Source organism: Grus americana, chromosome 1 (genome assembly GCF_028858705.1).
Source record: "Grus americana isolate bGruAme1 chromosome 1, bGruAme1.mat, whole genome shotgun sequence".
Classification (NCBI taxonomy): domain Eukaryota; kingdom Metazoa; phylum Chordata; class Aves; order Gruiformes; family Gruidae; genus Grus; species Grus americana.
This window is the reverse complement of record NC_072852.1, coordinates 8,125,663-8,153,083: the sequence shown is the minus strand read 5'-3', so window position 1 is coordinate 8,153,083 and position 27,421 is coordinate 8,125,663. Positions and strand designations below refer to the sequence as shown.

General features: G+C 44.1%; 1 protein-coding gene across 3 annotated transcripts in view; it reads left to right on the top strand.

Annotated features, from left to right (window-relative positions):
* FRMD4A (FERM domain containing 4A) overlaps positions 1–27,421 on the top strand; it is a 382,867-nt gene that overhangs the window by 84,700 nt on the left and 270,746 nt on the right. The window contains exon 1 of one of the 3 annotated variants that reach the window (XM_054813273.1): positions 3,571–3,792. The exons of the other annotated variants lie outside the window; for them this stretch is intronic. Coding sequence (XP_054669248.1) covers positions 3,760–3,792 — 33 coding nt within the window. The 5' untranslated portion in view covers positions 3,571–3,759. Of the gene's footprint in view, positions 1–3,570; positions 3,793–27,421 lie in introns of those variants that run through there. 3 annotated transcript variants of the gene reach the window in all.

Genomic DNA, 27,421 nt, shown 5'->3' with positions numbered 1-27,421 from the left:
TGTCTAGACTTCAGCAGACATTTAGATTATGACAATATGAGGGGATTTCAAGGTATCTATCTCACTCCCATGATTAGTTAAGGAGCCAAGAGTAATCATATTGCCAGCTTAAACATTTCTTCTAGGATGAGGTGGGTTGAATCCAGGACAGGGTGAACCTCTGCAACATCTATGCGAACCAGACAAGTGGGTCCCCTCTTCTGCAGATGGAGAACCTGAGATACGCTGGGTGTAGCTGACCAGGCTCTGAGTCAAATGCTGCTCCCCTCCCCAGAAAGACGATGAGAAAGCAAGTGTTCACATGCTCCTTTTGCCTCTGTTGTGCCTTTGATCTGAAAATCGCAGGAGTGGAGGCTGTCGAACAAGTCTGCGGTAATTTGAGCATTGCCATGAGTTGCAGCCCAGGGGAGGAACAAAGTGTCAGACCACCGCTCTGTCGTGGCACCACTCTCCTGGCTACAGCAACTAAAACTTTCATTTTAAAACAAGGATAAACTTCTCCGGCTCCCACAGTTGTAAAGTTATTGCTCTCAATGTGAAAGGGGTTTGCAAACAGGCTGGATGTGTGCAGAAGGTGGTCGTCCTGCTGCTGTAGCACACGAAGGACAGGTTGGTGGCTGCACAGGCTAAAGCAGAGTATCTGCCCAGATACCAGTAGAGCTCAAGTCCTACCTTGTGCCTGGAGACTGAGAGGAGGACAACATACGATGCACAATCCCTATCCATCCATGGCCACTCCAGCTCACATTTGCTGGAAATTGCCAGCCCTGATGCTTCCCAGGGAACCACATCGAAATTTGCCCGGGCAGAGCCAGCTGGTTTTCCTGGTGTGACTGGTGAAGGTGGATGTGGACAGACCTCGCTGTCACACACCACTTCAGCTGTGGCTCACGGTAACCCTGGGGGGGGGGGGGGTTCATAACTCACCCAGGGGCCCCGAGCATCCTCTGGGCTGCAGCTGGGGGTCGCAGCCGGTGCTCCCTGGGCAGGCAGGCTCGCTGCCGGTCACAGCCATGGCCATGGGTGCTGCTCAAACAGCGCCGTCCCCTTTCCTGTTCCTGCTCGTCCTGCTGAGCTGGGCTCTGCTCTGACTCATGCAGTATCAGCACAATTCTCCAATCCGTTCAGATCAGAGAGGCTTTGAGTGCTGCTGAACCGGAAAGGCCCCGGCTTGCTTTTCTGGTCCCAGACTGAATTACTCTTTTGGCCTTTAGGAAAACCACCTTTTTTTTTTTTTTTTTTTTTCTTGTAAACAGAGATAACACAGGAAACCCCATGAGTCACTGTGGTTTAGCCTAGTTCAAAGCGGAACCAAGCTTTAAAAGAGAATTGCGTGTTCGTATGCTACCGTGGGTACACCATCCACATTATCATATTGCATTAGAGCTTGCCCATGTGGCCCAAGATCTCCAAAATTCTTAAATGATCGTCTCTCTTTAGGTTTCTCTTGACACTTTAGATTCCTCTTGACACTTTGGAGAGTCAAATTCCCCTGACGATTTGGAGGAGAGGATGTTTTGCAGAGGCACAGACTTGTAAACCTCACGTCAGAGTCTGGCATGATGTTGTACATCAGAAAAATCACAATTGCTGTGTTTTACCGGAAGCTGGAATTCCTGTTGCCATTTATTCAGCCACTTATTGAAGTCTTGTAAATACCAATAGCAAAATATATTTATATACATCCAGCAAGAAATAGATGAGCCTGCCAGCATCATACAGTGTCTTTTTAGCTCCGGAAAACTTATCTCTGCCTTCAATATGATATGATCGGATTTGTTCACATTTGATAAGGAGCTGAGTTTGGCTGAGAACAGTTAATTATCTTTGAAATTAATATTAATCACTGTAGGGGGACACCTCCCCTCCCAGTTTTTACCCCACAAGGAATAATAAGAAAAATGCCCTAAAACTGCAAGATCTACAGGGTCGAAAGGATTGGAAGGGAGAGATAGAGAGGAAAAGGGATGTGTGGGGTCGAACACCCTGATCTGTGTCACTGCCTGGGTGCACTTCTGCTGGGGCTTGCCAGGGCAGGGGTCATGCCCTTTTCTGGGGTCATCCCAGACTTTGCACCCTCATACAGCACCATGAAGATATTTCCTCGCACCCTCTCCACATTGGTGTAACCTCCAGGAGCCTGTGCTGAGGATGAAGGATGCATCTGGGCAGAGATGGCCCCTGCTCTGAGCAGCCAAAGCATGAAACCATGGCAAGAGAAGAGGTTTATGGAGGGGTGAGGAGCCACAGAGGACCTGAGAACAGGATTCTCCTTGGCTTCGGACATTTGGGGCAAATCACTTTGGGAAGGAGCCTGTCTCTCTCGTTGGCCTTGCCGGAACCTCAGTGTCTGGCTCGGACCAGAGGGCAGCGTTTTAGAGGGTGAAGCTAAATGAGGTGAATCCCCATGGTCATGCAGGGAACATGTGACAATATCAGGAGTTTAACCAGATCTGCTGAATCCCAGCTCAGTGCCTTAATCAGACGGTGGCTCTCCCTGAGTGTGTAGCTTTGGGGCATCAAAGAAGACTGATGTTAAAGGGCGTTACAAGTTTCCACCTGTGGTAAGCTCCAACCAGTCTGACAGCGATTTTCTAACACTGAAAATCAGGTTCTAGTGGTGTAACAGGGTTTTTAATTTCCTTTTTGGACAGCAATTGGGTACTGGTATGTGGAAGGTTATCCCCTGGGCCAGGGAAGGGGAGCTTTATTTGTGTCTGTGTTAGGAAGTGGGGTGGCCCCGGGGGGGAGCCGACCTTTGGAGCAGTGATGGGCAGCTGGTGCTCATTTGATGGCGTTTCAGAGGGGTTTTACTTTGGACTGGTCTGGTCTGGCCCGGCCCTGTGGACTGAATGCTGATATGTTTGCAGGTCTGAAGCCTGTTTTCCAGTCGGATTTTCTCTGAAAGACATTCAGTCCCAGCATCACTCCATGATGGAAACCAAAATGCAGGAAAAGGGGGAAATTAGGGAATTTTCCACAAAGGCATGCTCTGATCTGAATTAAAATGGTAATAGAAAGGCATTCAGCAAGTATCTTTTGCTGACCAACTTTGCAAGACTATATTCCTTTTGTTTCCCTCTCTTTTCTTTCTTTCTTTCCCTCAATTCCCGGCTGACAATTGACAGGAACTCCCTTTCATGGGTTTGGTCACTCGCTGACAGCAAACGCACCCAGCAGAAAATGCTCCAACTGTTGGTGTTTCCCGAGCGGGAAAACCTCTCAGGCTGAAGCTTGGGATCAGGAATACACCCCTTTAAGTAATCCTAGGGAATCCGCAATCTTTCCACGGTGACGAAGTTTTCTCGGAGCTTTCCTAGCTAGTGCAGAGAGCCGATGAGCCGCCAGCCCCGTGCGGGGACGTTACCAGATTAAACCCAGTGGCACAATAGGCAGGGCAAAGTCCCACACCTTCCCATCGCTGCCGCCGACCGGATCCCCGCGGCTGGGCTGGGATCGCTTGTCCTGTGCTGAATGCATTACGTAAGGCAGGGATCGTTTGTCAGCCGCGATGGTACAAACATAGCTGCAGGCAGATTATGCAGAGAGAGAGAGAGAGAGGAGGCAGAGGGAGGAAGGTCTCTCCAGGAACGGTGCTCCACGCAACTGAGGATTGCAAGTTGGCAGGTTGGTGGCTGGCCGAGCTGCCGTGAGGGTGTCGCTGGTGGTCCCTGACATGCTCCTGTTCGTGTGGGATGCTTGAGACAGGGATGAGAGACTAAGTTGGCGGACGAGGATTGGCATGAGGATCGGACCAAAATGGAAGGGCTTCTGTCTCCGATGAGAACGAAGGTAGGGGAAGATGTAAATGTCTTTTGAAGCTGCTTTTAGCCGAGGAGGGGAAGGGGAGGTGCGGGGCTAGCTCTGTGAATAGGGGGCTTGCCGAGCTTTTGTCTCTTTTCTCTTCTCTCTCTTTTTTTTTCTTTCTTCTTTTTCAAAACTATGCTCGTGAATGTAACTCGGCGGAGGAGCGACAGCAGTCGTCTCCAAGAGGGGAGTAACCCATCACTCTTCCTCGACAGAGATGACCTTTGTAAATGAGTTTGCCTTTTGGAGTAGACAGCCATATTTTTGTTTGAATTTCCAGTCGGAGGCTCTCATTGTGTCTGTGTGTCTGTGCGTGCTCCCCAGGGAGCCGTTCGGAGAAAGCGTACCTGCGGCGCGGGGAGCGATGGATGGTGCCGGCGGGCTACCCCAGTATGGTATTTTCAGCAGCAAGGGATGCACAGACAAGAAAAGAGGGTGATTTTGTGCCCAAATACCCTGCCAGGGTGGGAGACCTCTTGGTGTGGACCCAGATCAGAAAGCTGTAAAAGAGGAAGTGAGTACGCAGACCTAAGGAATTGCTGCACTTGTCTGCTGCCTTCTCACGCTCCCAACTCTCTTTAAAGGTTTGCCCTTAATCCTTGTTATTAAAGAAACTTGAATTCCAGCAGGGAAAAGCCAGACACAAATACAGTGATGGTTTAGTTTGTAAAATCTCCTTCTGTGCTATTATTTCTGTGTGGTCCTGGGTGATAGACTGAATCCTGATTGTATTTTATTTAGTCTCTGCCTCCATCCCATGTGGTAACTGCCTTGGGTAAATCCTTCTGATTTCGGTCCATCACCACATGCAGTCCAACCCTGTTGTATTGTATCTCAGGACTGGAAGAACTGGAATTCAATGACAATTCTTGCTGGCAACAGGGTATCTTCCTATGTCTTAAATGCAGGCAGTTTTGAAGGTGTAGGCAGACCAGAGCTGTTTCATATGAATGCCAGACTAGAAAAAATTCTAAGAAATCATCTGGTCCAGCCCCTGTGCTGAGGCAGATCAGCTAGACTGGTCTCCTCGATTACATCCCTGCCATCCACTGTCTTAAATTAAAGGCTCTTCAATGATTGAAAGTATTTTCAATATTAAATGCTAGAAAAGTGATTTAATTTGCCAGCAAGTGGCTGTACTGTAATTCTCCAGGGGAGTAATTTTTTTTCCCACTTTAAATCAGTTCTTTTCTGTCTTGCCCAGTAAGTTGGGGATTAAAAAAGGGACCTACAAACTTCATATAGCTCTCCATTACCAAGAATAATGCTAACGGGCAGTTTATAGAATGAAAGATTTATAAGGGATTATAGACCCAGCCATTCATACCTCTCATTACTGAGGAATACATACATTAGTGTTAGTCTTTGTAAGGCATTTCTCAGTATTACTTTTTTAAAAAAATTAAAAAAATTCAGAGAATAGCAAACAAAAAACCTGCCTGACAGATCCCATTTCCATTATTAGAAAACGTAACTTTCAATGGTTTAGTTGACGTTCCCATTCTGCTCCTTTAACCAGGCTTGCAATGATTGCTGGAGGCAGTCTCTCCCAGAATTGGTGCGCTATCAGGTTAACGCGTGGATTACAGTCAGACGTGTGTACTATCAGCACCTGCAGCATGCGTGCAGCTATAAAAATGACAGAGTAAGGGAAGTGGACCGGGACTGGGTATTATGTTTGTTCATCTGACTTGCTTCATAGCTGCAGCTGGAATGTAAATCCTAATAATGCCATTCATAACGTGTAATCGCAATTACCACGATCAGGTTATTTATTGATCCTATACAAGAATTTCCTTGGGAATATAGACATGATCCTTTGGATCCCAATCTGCTCTAATATCAGAAAAAGGGACAGATTCTGACCTCCTTTGTGTATGGGAAAATCTTCTCAATCCAAAGCAATGCGATTTTAAACCGTTGATTGCAATGATGTAAAACTGACGTGATTCTCTTGAAGATCCAGATGCTGACGTTGGTGTTACGTTGCTGTTAATCTGGAGTGGCTCAATGGCAGATGATGGAGATATTAAAATAGACTCTGTGTAATAAAGATCAGGATTTGGCCCTTACATCTTTACCTTTCAGAGAAATAACAATGAGAAGATTACTTGAATAGATTTGAAAACTAATCTCATTTCCGAGATGCTTTATAGCTGGCAGCGGCTCACTGCTCACTTGCCAGAAAATTGAGTGTAAAATCTACAACTCTCCAAATACAACCCTAATATGCGATGCCTACAAAAAAACTTGACAACAGCGAGGCTGCCGATGTGCCGAGACCCCTGCCTGTCACATTCCCTAATATTGCCTGTTTTTTTCCCCCTCTACTCCCCCGTCTGCCTGATCCCATCTGTTGTCACTTGTTTTACGCTTAGACTGCAACTGTTGGAGGCCAGTTGCAAGGTTTTTTTGTCCTTTGGTTTGTACGGTGACATGAAGGCTGGTGGGGTCCTGGTCATCTCCGGCAGTGCTGCGTGGAGCAAGCCTAGAGCGTCTGTGAGCTCCAAGACTTTAACCCGCATGAAAACATCTCCACATTACAGTGAAATGCAAGTAAATGCTTGGGTTTATATTTAGAGTCCCAGGCAGCTATATTCAGTCTGCTCAAATCTAGACAGAAAATTAAAAAAAAAAAAAACCCAAACAAAACCAAAACCAGTTTGCTTTGTTTCCATGGGTGGGCAGGAGTGAGGGCTGACTCTTGCAGGCACCTCTCACAGTCTGCCACCAAGGGGTGAGGACAACATGCATCTGCCTCTCACAGCCAAACACGTGAAGGGCTCTCAATTACAATGAGGTCCAAATCCCTGCAGGCAGGCTTGGGTGAATCTCACGGCCACAACTGAAAATACGATTGCTGTCGGCTCTTTGGTCCTCTTTGCTCATAGAGGTTCCCACCCCACATCAGAGCAGAGGTGGGCACACCTTGACTTCAGAAGCTAAATTTATTGTGCAGGAGGGCTGAAACGCTGGACACAGCATGCAGGGCAGAGACATGGGCACACGTCCTTGCCTCTCCATCCATGTCCATGACAGGGCTTGCCAGCAGAAGGCTGGGAATACAAACCAAGAGTATATTACATCAGGGACTTGTTTCCCATTCCACAAAGTGATAACCCATTTGGTTACTGGGCCGTGCTGGGTGATCATAGAGTGGGGTGCTGAATAACTTGGAAACTTTTTAAAATATTTGTTGAGGTAAATTGGGTATCAAACGTTAAGTGCATTACACCATGTAATGAACTCCACTACAGTAAGTCATGGGTGGTTAATACATTTCTACTTTTGTATAACTGGGATGCACAAATGAATAAATTTAAGGGAAAGTGGAAGAAAACATGATAAAATGGGCTGGAATATTGAAACTGAAGCAGATAAGTGGAATGCATTGAACAGAAAACTTTCTGCATTTATGCTTTGATGATGTTGATGTTTCACATGACTAGAAGAAATAGTTATTTGCAAATATTTGATGGGTTAATGGTGATACTGATAAATATTACCAGAATCAGTTGAATGCTGTAGCCTAGGATGTCTGAGCCTCCTTTTTAAGAGCAAATGAATGTACACAATAGCAATGTCCCCATGCCACCTTAAGAGACTGTGAAGTTGATTGAGTACCACCGAGTGAAAAGAATGAAGAAAGGCATAAATATTGCACTCCTTTTGTTAGCCTCCATTTTAATTTGTTTTATAATCCTCAACACATGCACAATTTGCCTTAACCCTCAGTGCATCGCCCTCAGCAAATTACACTGGCATAAGAATTTCAGTAATTTCAGTTTCTCTGCCGCTGACACTTGCCAGTGCACGCTACTGAATTTGCAATGAGCACCTGGCTTGAACCACACAGAACTGGCTAGCTGCTCTATTTTCCCTTGAGAAGCCTGTGTTTGGCGCTTTTTTGTTTATCAAAGCACTGCTTTTCTTTCAGACCGACTGAAAGAACTTTTTCAATGAACTTTTCGTCTATTCAGAAACACACACGGAGAGTAAATGGAGATTAATTACCGTTGAATTTACTAAGCTTTGCATCCAAAGATAATGAATTTTGAGTATTCCTGTGTACAGAGAATTCAGCTAGGGAACTCAGTAAATAACGTGTGTAATGTTTAGATAGTACTCTTAAAATGTTAATGGAGCTGTTCTCTATTATTGAATCTTATTAACTTTATCTGTTTATTATAGATTTTGGGGATTAGCAAACTCCCATGGTGTTACTGTTTATTCGTTAAACCCTGTTGGCTCTGCTTTCAAAGCAGTTTAGTTTTTGACCGCTAGATCTCTCAGAGAGAATGGTTAAGTTGTCCTTTGTGCCTTACTTAGAGAAGTTCACGGCAGCTTGAAGCAGAGGAACTTCGGGAGGTACCACAACCCCTGTGAGTTTTGAATAGCAGAGGTCTGCAACGGCTGGCCTTTGAGATCACCAGAGGAAATTGGAAGGGAAAATTGCCCCAGAGAAAGGGAAGTCTGGAGTCTGAGTTACACCTATGGATGGGGTTGCTGTAATCTTGAACCCCCTTGGATGGTAACTGAAAAGAAGTTGACATAGGCAGGTTTTTTGTTATAGAATGAGGCTGGATCCAGCAAGGCATCTGAGCAAGTTCTTAACTTTAAGCTCACAAGCTGTCCTGTGAAAGTTAAAGTTAGGATCCTGCACTGTATGGAGAGCTACACATCTTAAAATCACCTTACGGCACCCTTGTACAAGCCAAGATGCAGAGTAAGTCCTTCGCATATGTCATGAAACCATTCCTGGTATTTTTAACAATGGCAAAAGACCAAATGGCAAAAGGGGGCACCTGTCCCTCCAAAAGCATGCACATTCCTCCTCTGGAGTCTCAGATCCCTGTTTTGATACCTCTGTGTATTTAACTCTCATTTGAATATCGTGTCAAGATAGCCACATACAGGTGTTAATGACACTAGGAGACTGGGATCTGCAAGGTCGTTTGGGGGATTCAGACCTCCTGGGTGGAGTAACATGGACAGTGAGCACTCAAACCTTTTGGGGTCCCATGCAATCACCCATGAGCTGGCGTGACCACATGAAGTCCTAGCATGGACTGGGAATCACCAGTGCCCCCTCAGCTGCCCTTCCATGGGGCACTCACACCATCTGCTGAGTTGCTTAGGGGGGCACCTCCTTTTCTGCCTTATTAGCAGTTTGACTCAAAGTTTAATGAGGCCGTACATAATTCCCTGAGCCTGTAGATGGTTAAAAAGAAAGGCAATTGAAGAAATAATGAAGTCCTATGTCTGCTACTGTTAATCATAATTTTATAAATACCTGGGAGAGAGGTTGTAGGGGCGTAACTCAGAGCAGAGTTTGGCTTCAGAATAGCTCTACCATAAGGTTATGCCTCTGGAAAAGCATAGCCCTTTCTGTTCTGCAACATTTCCTAAATCCATCCAGATTTAAAAACAATGTATCACTGAACATAAAGCCGAAAGGTTATTTTTCCTCCCCGGCTGTGCTTTGTATCAGTGCAGTGAGATACCATGCCTGACTGGACCCTGCCTTCGCACACAGTCATGGTAGGGGCGGGTTATTTGCTGTACGGGGGAAAGCATCCTTGTGTATCCTGGGCAGGAGCTGGACACTGCGCCGTTAATGAGAATTGCATTGCAGTAGCACTGGGGGGGTCAAAGTCCAGCACAGAGACTTGTATGCTTACTGCTGGCCAAATATATGATGAGAAGACAATCCCTGTCCCCAAATGCTCCTTACTGAAGACTGGGAGGAAATGGAGGCATTTTGCCTCTGATTTTTAAGCAGCAAGGATTGCAGTGCAGATTCTGATATATCACCTGTGATTCAATGACTGGGTGATGCTGCCCTTTCTCAGCATCCTCAGTGGCACAAATGAATCCAGGCTACATCATCCTAGCATGGAGCACCCTTGGGTGCACACCAGATTGAGCTCTTGCTGAGCGCTCCTGTGGCAACCATCAGACAGCCCTGGAGATGGACCAGTATGACCACAATGCCAGGGCTGCTTTGCCTTTCACAGACAGCACAATCATCTGGTTGGGGTCCCCTCTGCCATCGCCAGCTGACCATCAAGACCTACATTGCTGGGAGATGCAAATCAGCTCGATACCCTGTCATGTCAGAGCCTGGGATGATCACAGCATGCCTTGATAGCCACAGCTCACACATTGTCTATCAAATGCCACTGGATCCTTTCAGGGGATGGAAACAGGAACTGCTCCAAAGTTCCCTGCTCACCTCCCACTGTTCAGACACCATGTCTCAGCTCAAGCCAGCCTGCACCCTGGCCTTGACTCTCCACGTCTTGCTCAGTCTGTGCAAAGCCCAGGCTGCATCACTGGAGTCCAGGAACATCTCAGGTCCCTAAAACCCTCCTGCAGCTGCGGTTGCCTGGAAATGCCCAAGGACCTTCTCTTGGCTCCCATGGGAGGTCACAGAGTAGCAAACTGGGGGGCTATGTAAAGACCACAATGACACCGAATTGAAATAATAATAGCATCAATGCTAATATTGACATTATAATAATCATCATCATCATCATCTTTAAAATGTAGTAGGACAAGGCATGGACTGGAAGAATCAAAGACAATGACACCATTAGGAGCATAAATCTCACTAGCTCAGTGTGTGGGTTACTGGCTTCAGGGTTTTTTTAATAAGCACAGAGAAAACACACTGGTGAGCACCCATCTTCCTAGTCATTTCATTAAGCAGTTTGCTTAATGGGTGGCTCTTGGCGAGGCAATTGGCCATCCTTTTCAAAAGCAGAACTCAGACAGAGCCATCCACTGTTAGCTGTGAATCACAGGTTGTATCCACTGGGGAAGGTTATAAAGTCTTCAGTGCTGTAAAAATGGGAAGGCTGAAAAAATGGGCACGTTGAGAGGATGATTATGAAACAAAAATGATGGTTGTCCCAAAATGCCAACATAGTAGTTATCTATGGTGGAAAAGAGCTCTCCTGCACAGCTGTCTGATATATTAGGTCATTCTGAAGGCAGTTACTGGTAGGGATTGTGTGCATTTAATGTTTGGGACTGTATGGAATGCAATAAAGCACTTGCACAATGCATATTTCATGTACAAAACGTCTGATCCATGACCAGTGCATACCAGCATAGCTCTAAACACCTCAGCACACGCTTAAGTAGTGATCAGTTATTCCTTATATTTTACTGATTTCAAATGGGCATGTGGGCTTTCTTCCTGAGAATGCACACCTAATGTACTTTAACTTTCCCTACATTCCTCTTTTATCTACATTGCAATATAAACTCCACCAAATCTATGAGACCAAGAGTCCAACCCCATTTGGGATTCAAGCCAGCAAGACAAAAACCCCAGGCCCTGCATGTTGTTCCAGTTCAGAGCAGACCTGAGGACAGATACAGGTGTCTTTCTGATGTAATTTATAAACATATAACAATGTCAATAAACATACAAAGTCCTGTTTCCCTGAGCACAGCAGGTATCAAACAAATGAGAGGGCAGGTTTTCTGCTCAAGGTGCCTTCTTTCATGCAACACCCATCCACACCTGTGTTTTTCCTTGATGCCTTGGTCCTCAGCTTGGTTATACTATGGAGGTGGGTTTTTTCCTATCCCTAACACAGTCACAGGGTATCACAACACATGGCAGACCATCTAAGGGAGTGAATCGCTTCTTCTCTTCAAGCTCCAGGTCCTCATTTGGGTTTTTTAGGGAAAGCCCTTGTCCCCTTTGTGCAGGAGTTGTGGAGGAATTTGCAGCCTGCCAGCACTCAGCCTCTCCCCACGTTCAGAACAGCAAAACCTCCCAAAATGCAGATGTCCCCAGGCAGAGCCATTGACTCAGGTCACATATCACAGGGTGAACACTGCTGTTAAAGGCTGATTTAATAGTAAATGCAGTATAAATAACAGTAATAAAAATGCATCACTCCTTCTTTTACAAAATCTTCTTCATGGGTCTCTGATGCAACAATAGTCAGAGGAAAGCGGTGGCTCTCATGACATGCCATGGGGTCCCCTGGGCCACAGTGCTGATGAGGCACAGACCAAAGCAGCAGCCAAACCCATTCCAGTCTCTCTGAAAACATGCAGATATCATCGCTCTTCCGCTCATCCGGGGCTTGGTAGCACAAACGCTTGCAAAGCTTGACTCCGCTGAAGTCACATTAAAGGTAGAAGTAATCTCCTGGGCAGACAGCACTTAAACCACTTGGGGCTTTGAAGACAGGAGGTCAAAAACAATATATCAAGTCAGTTATCAGCCAGTCCCGTCTTCCCTTCCTCCCCTCCCTCTGGCTTAGAGCTGCAGGAGCTCAGGTCCTTTGATGTAAACCTGTCAGACACTTTGGTCTCCCCTGCTCTGCCCTATTCTTACACATACACATTTGTGTGAGATTTTAATTATAGGCATGATCATATTGGTAAGAAAATCCTTCCTTAATTACACGCTCAATTAATTCTAGTAGCTTAGGAACTGAAAGATGAAGTTAGGTGAAATCATTACTGCTTCATCTAAAGCTGGATCTCTCTACGGCCAGGTTTGGAATAATACTGTGGAAGTCATTTTTCTTTAGAAAAATGGATTTCATTTAGAAGAGATTAAATTATTTTGGATAGAGGGAATTAGAGTATTATCTGGTGCCACTGAAACTCTTTTCCAGCAAGACTAATTACGTACAGAACTCATCTTTTCAGTAAATACTCTGTGATCAGGCCCAAGAAATATATGGTACAAATAAGGCAATATTCAGCCTCCTTACAGCTGGCACAACCCCTCACCTAATGTAGTGTGGTCTTTAGAGAGAGATCAGGTGAGATGAGAGATTAAACATGTCTTCATAACATCAGATACCTCTCCATGGCACCAGTGCCTCAAAGTTTATCCTCACACCCTCACTGGTAGTTGTGTAGCACACGTATGGGTACTGATGGGACTGGGGTAGGGATGCCTGAGAAACATCCAGGCTGAAACTCATCTGAGCTTTAAGCCAGGGTCTGTCCCTGTCTCTGTTAGACCAAGGACTCCCAACATAGAATCATAAATTCATAGAATCGTTTAGGTTGGACATGACCTAAGATCATCAAGTATAACCGTTAACCTAACACTGCCAATTCCACCACTAAACCTTGTCCATAGGTGCCACATCTACACATCTTTTAAATCCCTCCAGGGATGGTGACTCCACCACTTCCCTGAGCAGCCTGTTCCAATGATTGACAAGCCTTTTGGTCAAGAAATTTTTCCTAATATCCAATCTAAACCTCCCCTGGCGCAACTTGAAGCCATTTCCTCTTGTCCTATCACTTGTTATTTGGGAGAAGAGACCAACACCCACCTGGCTACAACCTCCTTTCAGGTAGCTGTAGAAAGCAATAAGGTCTCCCTCAGCTTCCTTTTCTCCAGGCTAAAAAAACCCCAGTTCCCTCAGTCGCTCCTCGTAAGACTTGTGCTCTCGACCCTTCACCAGCTTCATTGACCTTTGGACACACTCCAGCAGCAAAATGTCTTTCTTGTAGTGAGGGACCTCACCAGTGCCGAGTACAGGGGGACAATTGCTTCCCTAGTCCTGCTGGCCACATTATTTCTAATACAAGCCAGGATGCTGTTGGCCTTCTTGGACATCTGGGCACACTACTGGCTCATATTCAGACGGCTGTCAATCAACACCCCCAGGTCCATTTCCGCCAGTTTTCCAGCCACTCTTCCTCAAGCTTGTAGCGTTGCATGGAGTTGTTGTGACCCAAGTGCAGGACCCGGCAATGAGCCTTGTTGAACCTCATACAGTTGGCCTTGGCCCATCGATCCAGCCTGTCCAGATCCCTCTGTAGAGCCTTCCTACCCTCAAGCAGATCAACACTCCTGCCCACCTTGGTGATATCTGCAAACTTACTGAGGGGGCACTCGATCCCCTTGCCCAGATCATTGATAAAGATATTAAAGAGAACTGGCCCCAGTACAGAGCTCTGGGGAACACCACTTGTGACTGGCTGTCAACTGGATGTAACTCCATCCACCACAACTCTTTGGGCCCAGCCATCCAGCCAGGTTTTAACCCAGCAAAGAGTATGCCCATCCTAGCTGTGAGCAGCCAGTTTCTCCAGGAGAATGCTGTGAGAAATGGTGTCAAAGGCTTTACTAAAGTCCAGGTAGACAACATCCACAGCCTTTCCCTCATCCACTAAGCGGGTCACCTTGTCATAGAAGGAGATCAGGTTAGTCAAGCAGGACCTGCCTTTCATGACCCGATGCTGACTGGGCCTGATCACCTGGTTGTCCTGTACGTGCTGTGTGATGGCACTCAAGATGATCTGCTCCATCTGGGGTAGGAAGCCTGTGTTGCATCCCCAGAATCCCTGCTGACACCCACAGCAGCATAGAAAATAAAGCACAAGTGCAAGGGAAGCAAAATCCAAGCTGGAATAAACAGTCTAGGATGCAGGGGAGGATGTGGACAGAGGATTAGGACTGGAGTAAGGTGTTTGAGAAGTGGCAACCAGGACTAAATAGATGAGGTCGGGAGAGGATGAGTGAGGGATAGAGGGGCAAGGAGGTGGCAGAGGACTTCTTCCCATGGTGTGGAAACCTCCTTCTGCCCAGATCCCATGTCCCAGCTGGATGCAGGTGGTAAAATGCACACATGTAAAGGTGATTTGTAAAGAGGGAACACCATCAAGATGCAAAGCTGGGAAATACTGGAGCAAGGGACATCCCTGCAGCCCTGTCCCATCTAATTATGCAGTCCCACATTGTTTTTCCACAGGTTTCTTCTCATCTTGTGCATAAGATGGACAGTAGTCAGATAATGAGCAGCTATTCCTGATTTTGTATTCTCCTCGTTTCTCAGTGAATAACCCTAGGTCTTATTTACTGAATACTGCCCTGAAAACAGAATTATTCATTTTCTCATGTATTTTTTTCCTGTAGTACTAATTGCAACAGTATCAAAGTTAATCAAAACCTGTAATCAGACTCTGGGTTTGTCTCCATTTAATTGATGCAGAACTGAGCCATGAAGGAATTGTTAAAGGTCTCCTCCAGTTTTGGGCCGTTTCTGACTTTTCCACATTTCTAACATCATACAGCACTTTCTGTGTTCATTGTGCCCCTCACCATTTGCCTCTGGCAGAGCCCAGGCTTTCTTCCTCATCTGCCAGGGGTGTTGTTCACAAACCCGAAAATAAAGCTTAGATGTCAGGGATCGTTAGTAAAAGTTTGGGATATATGAATTACCCATCACCAACTGTCTTCACCCAAAGACTATTTCATCTTCTGCAGTGCTCCTCAGCCTCATTCCCTGTGCACCTTCTATCTGCCACAAATGCCAAAGAGCCCTTTAGAAAGCAGACGCCTTCACTGATTCATCCTTAAGACAGCTCCACCCTACACAGGGAAGAAGGAAACCATGGGGGCACAGGTTAAGGTGAAGGGAGCATATGATCATGCAATTAAAAACCGCATCATAAAACATCCACTTATGCCTGGCATTTTCTAACTTTTCACCCTGATATTCACCCAGTGCAGTTTCCACATGTATAATAAATACCAACATGCGTATGGCTGTTGTCACATGGCTATTTTTTACTTAACCTCATGTTATTAATTCCCCCTAAGAATTCAAGATCAATTGACTGCAGTTAATCATTCTTGCACCTTTTCAGAGTAACCCAGACTGAAAAACAGATAGACTGAAAAACAGATAGCCGTGGGAGTAGATGTGAGCAGAGCTGAACTGACTACATGAAAAGACCAGGCAGCTTTTGAAAGCGCAAATAAAAATATGGCACTGTGGCAAAACCATATGCTGAGGGTGAGGAGTGAATTTGTCTCCTTCCACTTGCATCTCTCTGTATACCACCTTTGCCTGGAATAAATGTCTTTGCATATTCCACATGAAAAGCTGCGTCTGATTATTTGCTCTCATTTGGTAGGGTGGTAAAGAAAGCTTTATAAAATGGGTGTGACTTTTACAGTGTGTTACAACTAATTTTCAGAAATATGTGTCTGCATATGCCAGTAGTTACTCGATTTTAAATCACTCATGCACATTTACTGATGGCATTTGCATTCTTGTTGAGTATAGATTTTCTAATTAGTAAACATATTATTGTTATTAAGGTAGATTGTTGGGTAGATTAAGCAGAAAACATTATATTTTGGGCATTTCTTTAACCTCCAACCAGCTCTTTTCAGGTTCTAATTTTTTTTTTTTTTTTTGCTTAGACCATAGTTTTGTCACATATGTCTGGGTTTGAGGTTTTTTTTGAAGATCCTCTTAAATGGGTGATGACAGTGTTCTGGTGGTTCAGCAGGTGCAAGGGAAAACGTCAGACAAGTGTTTCAAACCTCTCCCACAGACATCACAAACCTCTTTCACCAAGTGAGCCAGCATTTCTCCTGGGTACAGCAAAAAGAAAAGGGAAAGGTGGCAGAACAAGCAGGTGACTGAGATTATATTGCGTAGAGTCAGAGTCTCTGCTGGCATGACTCCTGAAACTCAGTAGAGATAAACTGCAGTTTGTCGTACATGCAGCTGAGTCCCAGGCTTATTCGTGAGAATGAGTCACATTAATATGGGAACATCACAGATGCACAGAGAGACGGTAAAGCTGTTTGGGAGGCCATCAAAGGCTTGAAAATAACAAATATAAAAGAAAAAAAATAAGAAAAGTTTATATTTTTCAATCTGGATGGAAAAAGATAAATGTGGGGTTTTTTCTTCCTTTTTTTTTTTTTCTTTCCTGTGAAAAGTATGTACACAATTAAACCAGCTTTAGCCATTAATCTTCACCAGGACATTTCACCCACAGTACAAACAGGGAGATGAAATAAAGCTACATAGCCTGTTACATATGTTGCAAAAGAATTCATGTCGGTGGAGAAAAGACCAAACTCAAAGAGAATGAAATGCAGGGCAGAGACTCAGAAAACTTGAGTTATTCCACCAACCTTGAAGGAAGTGTGCCAGTTTGTGTTCAGTCAGGAATGTGGCCACTCCTTTGTCTTTGTGATGCTCCAGACAGTGCAGAATAAGGACCAAAAATTAGGAATTCTTTAAAACTTTCACTTCTTCTAGAGATTAACTGGTAAATTGTCACCAGAGATGGTGCCTTTGTAGACAAGCCATGGAAATTTTTAGCAAAGAATCAGGAATATTTGCATTGGTATGAACAAAACTAAAATCAAACCAAACTGTAACTCAGAAGCAAGGAGAAATTCATGGTGATTCACAAAATAAGGTATCTTAGAAATACTTCCAAAAACCTAAGGAAATGGTTAAAGACTCCCAGAAGCAAAAATTAATACTGAGCATTTACATTCATTTGACAGAATTTATCTACTCTTCTGCTCCATAAAACCTAAGTGCAGTACTTAACCTGCAACCCCCAGCGATGTCTGGTGTGTGTTACTTCCCAGCCCCGCGATGCTCAGAGACGTGCTGTGGAATGCAGAATGAAGTATGCAGTGGAGTCTGTGGGCTGAGGGGAAATCATTATGACACGGTAATCAATACTGTGCATCTTGCGTGGCTTCTCAGCTTCTCTGACATCCTACCATAGCTGTCAGAGGTTGGGATTGGGGTTTTTTTCTGATTTGAATAAGGTCATAGTTTGTTTGTGGGCTTTTGATTTGAATCGATTTTCTTCCTTTTATGATGATGACAACACTCCTAAATTAGCCAGTGGCACTGAAGCCTCAATATACATCATTTTAGCACCTGGGGACAAACACACTGATGGTGGTGGTGAATGTTATTCTCTTAAAACCAATGCAGCTGAAATTGCAGTATTTTGATTTAATTTATTTCATATGGTTTGCAGGTTTTTAAGTGTAGGAGTGAGACAGGGAGAAGGGAGCAGGATCAAGTTCTTTCCTCCATGTGATATGTTGATAAAGAGGATAAGCAGAGTCCTGCCAATGCCAGACTTGCAAAGGCAAGGACTTTTACCATTCCCAGGTGGTCCTAGAGATGGACCGTCTGGACACAGCTTGGGATGGATCATGATGCCAGGATCCTTCTGCCAGAGAGTAATGGGATTCACTGAGTCTCTAAAAGCCACACAGGGTGGAAATTTGGCTTAAAATTTTCCTGTCAAAGCTTTTCCAGATCGCCTGCTTCCAAGATGTCTTGGTCAAAACATGTTAGCCTCCGACTTTCTCCCAGTCCACATCAAGGTTTCAGCAGCATCCCAGAGCACTCAGTTGATGGATTCCCCAGACTCGGGGGCTCTGCAATTGCCCAAGAAAACTCACCCACAGGCTCCCTGCACCCCAGCAGTTCTCCAGTGGAAAGGACTTAGGATGGCAAGGTCTTGGCCCCGGTCCTTTGGAACTTGCAGGTCTTTCGGTTTGGTACTGAGGACCTTAAGCACACTATGTCCTTGCTGTTAAGTGTCTTGGTTCCTCCCTGGGAGGGGTGGAGACCTTGATAGCCTTCCTGTAGTCAGGGCTTCACAGGGAACTAGGTGATGAGCCTTTTGCTGGGACTAGGGGTTACAAACACCCTGAAGAGTGTGGCAAAGGTCCTGGTGTCTCTGTCCTGGAGAGAACAGGGCAGTAGGGAAATAGAAGATCAGCGTCCTGTGCTGCCTCATCATCTTCTTCCAGCAAAGAGAGACTTAAGAGATTTCCACTGTGGCCTCAGAAACTTCTTAGTGTTGGCTTACTTCCCAGCTCTGAATTGGCCTCACAGATTCATAGAAATGCTGTTGAAATAACACACTCCCATGGATAACACCCTAAAAACTTCTGCTGCGTTCTCCCACTGCACTTACTGCGAGACGAGAAATGTTAATGCCTCGAGGGCATTCTCTTAATTGCATGGCTTCTGTCCAGTAGAAGCATATGTACAAATTAGCTGTGATTGCTGGTGTGCACAGTGATAGCGCTGCTCGGGAAGATCTCTGCTGGTATTAACACAAATACAAGAGGTAATTCCATAGAGGAGTCAGCCATGGTTTGGTATTAATCCTCAGGCACAAGACATAGGGATTTTCTGGTTTGACTCTAATGAAAAAGGAACCATGGTAATAACAGGGTCCTCCAGCCAGCTGATTATGAGAGATTAATTAACACCTAGTGCAATGTGAGTATATTCCATACCTTATGTAGAAAGGCAGAAGAAAGTGGAAAGGTATTTTGATGAATGAACAAGTGTCAGTGAGGAACGGGTAAAAAGTTGTGAATTACGTCTGTGTTATTCTTAATGTGATTGTTCCTAGTCCCCCAAGGCTGTGGATGCCTTATAAATGAATTGGAAAAACAATGTGGGAAATGAAGAAAAAAAGCAATGGCTGTAAATCCAAAGTGATGCCACTGTTGTGCTTGCTGCTTTGGCGGGTAGGGGTCTCATCTTCAAATGCGTTTGTGGCATGCTCAGAGTGAGCAACCTCCTTCACCAGCAAACTCACAAAGCACCAGCCCTCACCTTATCCTAACGCTGTATGAAAGTTGATTAAGTCCTAAAGATTGTTTATTCCCCTTTGAAACTGGTATTCTGAGCTGGCCAGGAGGGTTTTCTCTGGGGATTTGTTTAAGGGAACAGGTCAGGCAAGCAATAGCACTGCTGCCTGTGTTCTTGTCATGTGCTGACCAGACCATCTTCCAGGTGAGAAAGCAACCTTTTCTCCAGTCATGGTCCCACCCGAGTCATGGTCTGAGACTCTTGCTACCAAAGGTTTGGTGGTGTCATCGGTGGCAGGCTTTTGCCCACTGGGACAAAGCATGGGTCACTCCTATGCTTTATGCAGCCCAGCAGAGCTTTGATAATGGGGTTTGGAGGCTGGTTAGCAGCTGTATTCACCTGTAATAAGGCAGCTAGAAAGTCAAGGTATGCAATTATTAATGTGGTCACTAGCAAAGTGCTCAGGAGGAAGAAACAAGGCAGCTGCCAGGCAATTGCAGGAAAACAGAGACAGATTAAAAGCAAGCCCTGAAAGTAAGATGCTCTGAGAAGGAAGGGTGGGTGTGAGCTCCTGAGGATTGCTGGATTCAGAAACACTTGTAGTTGAACCTTGCCTGACATGCTTGTTGCTTCCCTGCCCTTAGGGAATTTACTTAAATCTCTGGTTTTATCTCCCCCAGTTTTCTAAATTGAAGTTGTAATACCTGCCCACCTACTCACCTTTCAAAAGAATATTCTGAAGCGCTGTTTGTTTGCAAACTGCTCGGGAAATAGCATATGCCAAACACTCTCTCAGTATACAGCGAAATTTATAAAAAAAATAGGGCTAGAAGGCACTTGGGCTGAGAGACAAAATAGGTAGATTTGCACTGTTCACAGTAGGAGTTTGTCCAAACTGTTCTCAATATTTCCAGCATGGGAGATTTGACCCCCAGGTAACCAGCTCCTCTCCCAGTGCTTAACTAGTCTTATGGTTAAAGAGAGTTTCCTAATGCCTACTTCATTTTTCTCTGCAGAGTAAGCCAGATTGTCCTTCTCTTGCAATTAATCCCTGCTCTATCTACCACCTTTTTATGACAAACTGCTTCACAACCCCTCAGGCTTCTCTTTTCTGGACCACAGAAACCTACCTCATTTAACCTTTCTTCACTGCTTGTTTTCTAAATTGTAATCATTACTACTGCCCTCTTCCAGAAATTGCCCAATAATTTCTTAGAAGGTGGTGTGCAAATGTGGACCCAATCACCAAGCCATAGATATGTCTGTTACATCTTGAACAAATCCCTCAGATGAGCTCTGCCTTTGCATCTTGATTTTTTTTCTTTTTTCAATATAGCATCATGTTATTGATTCATGTGCAGTTTGGGATTCAAAACACTGCAATCTAAATTATATTTTACATGGCATGGAGATTTACCCTACTGGTAAGTTGCTGCCTTTTATTGTTGTGAAGCCTTTCACATCTTTACTAATTTGCCAACCTCCAATATTTTTCTCTCCGCACACATCCACATGCCAATTTTTATTGGCAAACTGTTGTAAAATTTAACAGAAAATGCTACTATTGCTACAGGTTTACTTTAACCATCCAATAAAAATTAATATAAAATAAAAGCCCTGCCGTAAAATGCTTTAAAACTCCATGAGCAGAACATTCATCTCTGTTATATTTTATAGGGTTTTAGAGCGACTCTAACAAACCCCTATGAATTTAGGGCTAAATCTTTAGCTTGTGTAACTTGCTGTGTCTGCTTTGACTTCATTACAGCCATACCCATTCACAGCAAGCGAGGAGCCAGCCTTTCATCGCTACTGCGTGCCATAGGAACTGTGCTCCTCAGGGCTGACTGAGACACTGTACACTTTGGACCGTATCTTCTCACACCTCCTGAGCCTCACGCGTGCAAGGAGGGAGCAGCATAAGTGATGGGAGGAGATGGCCTCTTTGCATCTCTGAAGTGTGACCTGGATTTCGCTTTTCCAGGACAAGTAATAAAAAGCCAGCACAGAAGTGCAGCTAAAACTCCCTCTTTTTCAAGGGTGAAATAACAGAGGTATCTTCCGAGTCCTCAGCGCTGTAAGTAGTTACATGAGGTGCTGATATCAGTGCTGGTGGCCAAAGAGCAACCCCAAGTCCCACACCAGGGTTGGTTGCAGATCTTCCCATTATGCTTCCAGTGGCTCCATTGCGTCCAACGACAGCAGGAGCCAACACACAGTCTTTGATCCAAGCCCAAACTTCTGCTTGGCTCGTGGCAAGGCATTGCATGCTGGGATGCATAGTCCTTGCTGGATAATTAGGGGAAAAGATGGACACAATTTGGTAAATCACCCATAAATCAAGCCCAACACAATGGCACTTGGCAGGTTGCTAGTGCGACACTTAATTGAGGAAAATTTGGCCCTCACCATTGTTCCATGTGAATCTACCAACTAGCTTGCATATTGATTATTTACTAATCAGGAAATGTACTTTAGCAAGTTTATTCCTGTATGAACTTCTCAGGCATGCAGATGCCTTAAAGCAGGTTACATTGCTACCAATTGTAGTTTTAATTGCTGTGTTTAAAGAGTCTCATTGATCTAATCAGAGCTAAATAAACCCCATGGTACTTCCCATAGTAAAGTTTACTGAGGATGTGTTTCTTTAATTTGCTATAATGAAACCTTCTGCTGTGCTGTCACCGGTCAAATGCAATGCCAGTGAGCAGAGGGGGACGCTCCACGCTTTAATAAATTTGTTGTTATTTCTGCAGTTCAGAAATCCCGTCACCCAGGCAGTAGGAAAGCAGCTGGGTGACATTATCAGTAATTGCTTAATATTGTCATTGCATTTGCTTACAAGGAAAAAAAGCCACAGACTATCAATCAGCTGACAGAATATTCATAGTCTATGATAATAGTAAGTGCCTTTTGAATGTCATGGCAACAGTCACACAAGCAACATGATCTTGTACTTGATTACTTCCTGCTGCATTCCTGATAGTGTCCATATTGTTCCATTAATTTTCCTCTCTTTTTTTTTTTAAAAAAAATCTCATATGTGTTTGGCAAGGGTGCAAAATAGAGAGCACTTTTTCCCGGTGAGCAGGACCTCTTGGGGTATCTGTAGCTTTTCTGTAGCCTAGATATGTCCTACATTGGACCCAGCATTCCTGAGTGTATTTAGGAATTATATCTGGATTATTACAGCAAGTAATCTCTGAAATCAGATTTTAGATTGACTTTTGTGAAAAAGATTTAGAATAATCTCATTAAATAATTTGTTGGAAGGGCTTTTCAGACAAGGGGAAATAAATTGATCTGTCAAAGACACATCTGGACCTGACTCATTCTCTGTTTTTCCCAGTGGCCTGTGTTTTTCAGGTGATTTATCTCATTCATATTTGTGGGTGCGTGTCTTTTAAAGACCAGAAAACATGAGCATTTAGTCTTCTGCATGAGAAACTCATCCAGTATTCTCTGTATCAAGTCCATAACTTTTGAACAGGCAGTGGCACATGTTTTTAGAAAGAGCTGCTTGGACGGCTGCAGCTAGTTGGTAAGCTGCTATATCCCCTTGTAAGTTGTTCTAGATATTAGTAACCATTCTTCTTAAACAACAATGACCAAAAAAAAAATTCCAAAAAAAGAAAAAATGAAACAAGAGGATAAAGCTGGGATCTTTATTTGCAGCCCGAATTTGCTCAGCCTCAACTGTTGCCCCTTAGAGGTCATTACAACTTTTACTTCAGCTTGAAGAGCTGAGTCCTGTGTGAAATCTCCTCACACAAGTGCTAATAGGTTGTAATCGAGTTATCTCTTAACCTTCCCAAGGATAAACTACTTTAGATAAATTGGTTTAATAAACGTGAAAAGTTCTGCTGGGGTGCAGGCATCTGAACTCATGTTCGATAGCTTCTGGACTCCAGTTTGGCCTCTGTTGTGTTTCACCTAAGAACCATTTCTAGTCCAGCAGACACCTGAACTGAAGGGTGACTCTGACAAGAAGGTGCAAAGGGGTGAAGGGACCACCAGGAATAGACCTAGCATCATTTCTTTATAGCACTTGAACCAATAGCCCAGGTCAGCCATCACCCACTGCAAATAAACTCTGCCAATGCAAATTTTCTAGCTCAGTCTGCCTTCTAAATGTATCAAAAGTATTTTAAATACTTTGATAATTTTGTAATACCTTGGCTATTTTCCTCTTTGTTTTTTTTAAAAAGAAGAAAAGGGAAAGGCAATGTTTGACCAGGAAAGTAAGGGGAATACGCAGCCTGGTCTACCCTGAAGGAAGATAATTGCAACTTTCAATTTTACCTTTTCTTTTTTTTTTTAATTCCCAGGTCTATCAGATCCTGCTTGTATCATTTCTCATTTAGTCTTTACGTGCTTGACTTTCTTGATGATCATAGTGGGAATAATGGCAGTTGTGGGTGTTTAGTCCATCCCTGGAGGCAGGGCCACCTCTGGGGCAAGTGACCACTCACATGATGATGTCCAAGGACTCTGCTGCTCCTCCGCCAATGGATTATTTGGTTGTATTATTTATAAAGTGCTTTGATAGGCTCGTTTACCGGGAGCTAAGTAATGGCAAGGCCTTTGTGGGCTGGATGCTTGTCAGACGCTACTACATTAAGTCTACAAGTGAAAATCAAACTGCCTGGCATCAAAGAGATTTGGCTGCTGTAAATTAACCTGTATTTTAGAAGTTCTGGAGCAGATGTCGTACTTTGCCCTGGAGATCTCATTACTGCTCAAATATATGCACAGATTTTGCCACATTAACGAAGCAGCGGGGCCCCCCTCCCCACAAAGCAGGATTAGCTGCTGGTGTCTATAGTTATTTTTGTCAAAAATCTTTTGAAAGCCTGTGCAAGGAGAGGAGGAGGGAAAGTTCAGAAAAAGACAGTATCTGTCTTTATTAATTACAGGATGATTAATTATTTAATCTGCCCAGATATCTGTATGCACAACTTGGCCTATTCTCATTTATCAGGCTTTCAGCATCATTAATCAAGGGAAGTTTTAAATGTGAAGGAAGACAGGTTGATTTAAGGTGCTGCGTGCTGGTGAACCCTCCGGCACGTGCGCTTCCTGGCCTCGGTGCTGGGGCCATCAATCACGGCAAGGGCTGGCCATGACTTCCACCGATGAGCACCTGGCATCTGGGCCACCCCGCAATCTGCTTCGGGTTCCTCCAGGGCTACTTCTCCAAATTTCGTCAAGAAGTTTGAAAGCTGCCATGGGCTCAAGTGAAAGCACGAGCTAGACAGCAAAGGAGAGTCTGGAAACAGCATTGACTTAGGGCAGCTGAAGAGAGGTTGCCCCATTTCAGCAGAGACCACGATGGTGTCTCTTCTGGGGCAATCTTCTTCCTGGGAGCACTGGATGATGCCTTAGCCTAACCCTCCTCCATTGCTGTTCGTTACCTTGGGAAGTGCATGTGAGTTTCCAGCATGCACACGGTCGCTCAGAAGATGCTCGGTAATTTGCCATGCTGCCACAAGGCTGATCATATCTACTCAGCTCCTGGACCACACATCCAAGCAGAAGTCATTTCCCTACCTTCTTTAAACTCAGGCAAGACGCAGGTCTGTGTTTCAGGAGGGAAAAGAATAAGCATGCATGGACAATAAAGCATTCTACTTTGGTGGGCTGCTCTTCTCCAGGTGAATGAGGGTGCAAGGAAGAGGTAGGTGGATGTTAGCTCCAACTTGGGAGCAGACTGGTTTTTACTTTTCTCCCCACCTTCTGTTTAGGACTTGGAAAGTGCCAGTTTATGAGACTGCAGTTGCCAACTCCCATAATTTTAGAGTAATTTCAGACTGAACCTTATGTTATTGGAATTGGTTTTAGATCCTTAGCTCCCGGAGTCAGGTTATACTGGAAGTCGGCTGCCAGATTTCATTTTAAAGCACAATTTAGCTTCGTGATTGCTTGGAGAAGCTTAACAGTAAAACCCAAAGGATTATTACAGGCTTGAAAGTCAGATGGCATATACAAACTTTAATTTTTATTTTTCATGTACTACTTTTTCCTGATTTATGATGAGTATCAATGTCTTAGGCTATGCAGAAATATTCATAAACAATTGAGCCAAGGTATCTGGAGCACTTGCACACTCCTTTTTCATGGCAGATGCTTCCTATTGCTGAGGTTATATCCTCATGCTGCAATTATTGGTTTGCTTGCCACTGTGTGGCCATACCTGGCATTGGCTTTTCAAACTTCTGCCAATGATTGTCATTCAGCCATTTCACAAGCTGGTTAGAAAAAATAAAAAATAAAAAAATCAGTGCCTAAATTTGCCTATGCTACACTGAAGGTAAATGTATACCTTGCATTTATAATCAAATCTTTGTTCAAAAAATGTAGTTGAATAGCAAAGAAGTCTTGCAAATCTATTCAGTTTTTATTTGAAAATAAGGAAATTGGTGGCTGATTAGAGTTGCAATCCTTGTTCCAACCCTGGGTAGAAGAACACGGACATACCTATAGTCTCAAATACACTGTCTCTGCCTTCTCACACACAGATTTCTGTTATTGGAGAAAAGACAAGAGCCTTAGACTCATCAGCCATAGCAGTATCCTGCACATTAAACATACCCATAATGCCAACCTCCAGGCATGACTCTGACAGTGGAAGGATGTATGTCCTGTCTGTCAGGAGGAGCAAGGATGATTTTGCCTTCTAAGGAGGGTTAAAGATCACCTTTCATTAGTGAACTGACAATGAATGAGGTGTCCTCCTACCATAATGATCAGGGAAGGGTGGCTCATGTCAGCCAAGGACACTGTAGACCACAGGATCCCATTACAGATTCCTGAGGCTTTACTACGCCTCATTTTATTTTTTTGACTTTTCCTCTCTAAGGAGAATCTCCCTCTTTCTCCTGCACACGTCTTGGTTTTGGGAGTGAATGGGCATTAGTCATTATTCCAGTGTTATTTGAAATTACCCAAGTATCGCTCCAGTACCCAAAATGCACAGAGCTCTTAAAATGCCATGGAGGCAATGGTATGGCTACTGCAGGTGTGGACAGACAAGAGTTGGCCTTCAGCAGATACCTGGATATAGGCTCTCACCCCCTCCCCATTCCCTCCAGTACATCACAGTAAGTAGTCATGGACTATTTCCGCAGACTAATTGCCATCCTGTAGATTCAAACCCTCACCCAGCCCACAATGATTTATGTAGGACCATAGGAGAAAGAACATAAAGTCAGAATTTATCTTATAATGAGACACCAAGCTAGAAGTCAAGTAATAGGAGTTCTGTTCCCATTTTTCCTGCAATTTTGGGCAAACCACCTAATCTCCCAGTTTCCCATTCCTGTCAAGGGATGATAACACTTTTTCTCCTAATCTCTATTTTATGTAGGTAAATTTTCATCTCCACTCTGCAGAGTCCACCTCTGATGTACATGCTTAGTGCCCCACTAATAAGACCTAATTTGAGCTGGGAACTGCCAGCCAATGGACAAGCATCAGAACATGTCTGTGGAGTATTTTTTGACCTCCTTTTCCTTTTTGTGCCGCAGTGATGGACTTATGAGTCATAGGACTCACCAACAGAGCCTGTTCCCATCATGAAGCTCTAATTGCAAATTAACCTTTGTTTGATTCCTTGTAAAAATGTTATTCTCCCTGTAATTGAAAAAGAAGGGAGTTGCAGTAACAAAGCACCTGTTTATTGCTCAGCTTTCTCTGAAATGCTAAGTGTTATGTTATCACTTGCTGCCTAACTTATGAACTAATTAAAAGTAGTTCTTTGAATAATATAAGTACGCAGGATTCTCAGGGATTCTATAAGTAATAATTGGACTGCCAAGATACGTTGACATCTTGGAAATGCTGCTTTTGCATGGAGCTAGTACAGCATGTTTTGGATTTTTAGCATGAATACATGTTCATAATAATGAGAAAGAAAATTGAACAGTGCTTGTAGCTAAATTATCTTTTGCTATTAATCATTTCTTTACACTGGCAACAATTCCTTTGTCCTAAAAGCATTTAAATACTGAGGACTGATTTTGCAATTTCTTTGCATGCAAAACTCTCAGTGAAATACTTTCAGATTTTTATGTACCCTCAGCTTGCAGGACATTAATAATCTGATTCAAAGCCTTGTGTAACAGTGGGAAGCTTCCTATTGATATCAACTAGTTTTTTAACCAGCTGTAATTGAAAAGCAGAGATATTTTTTTCTGTTGAAGTTCTTTCATAGGAAAGTCCCAACT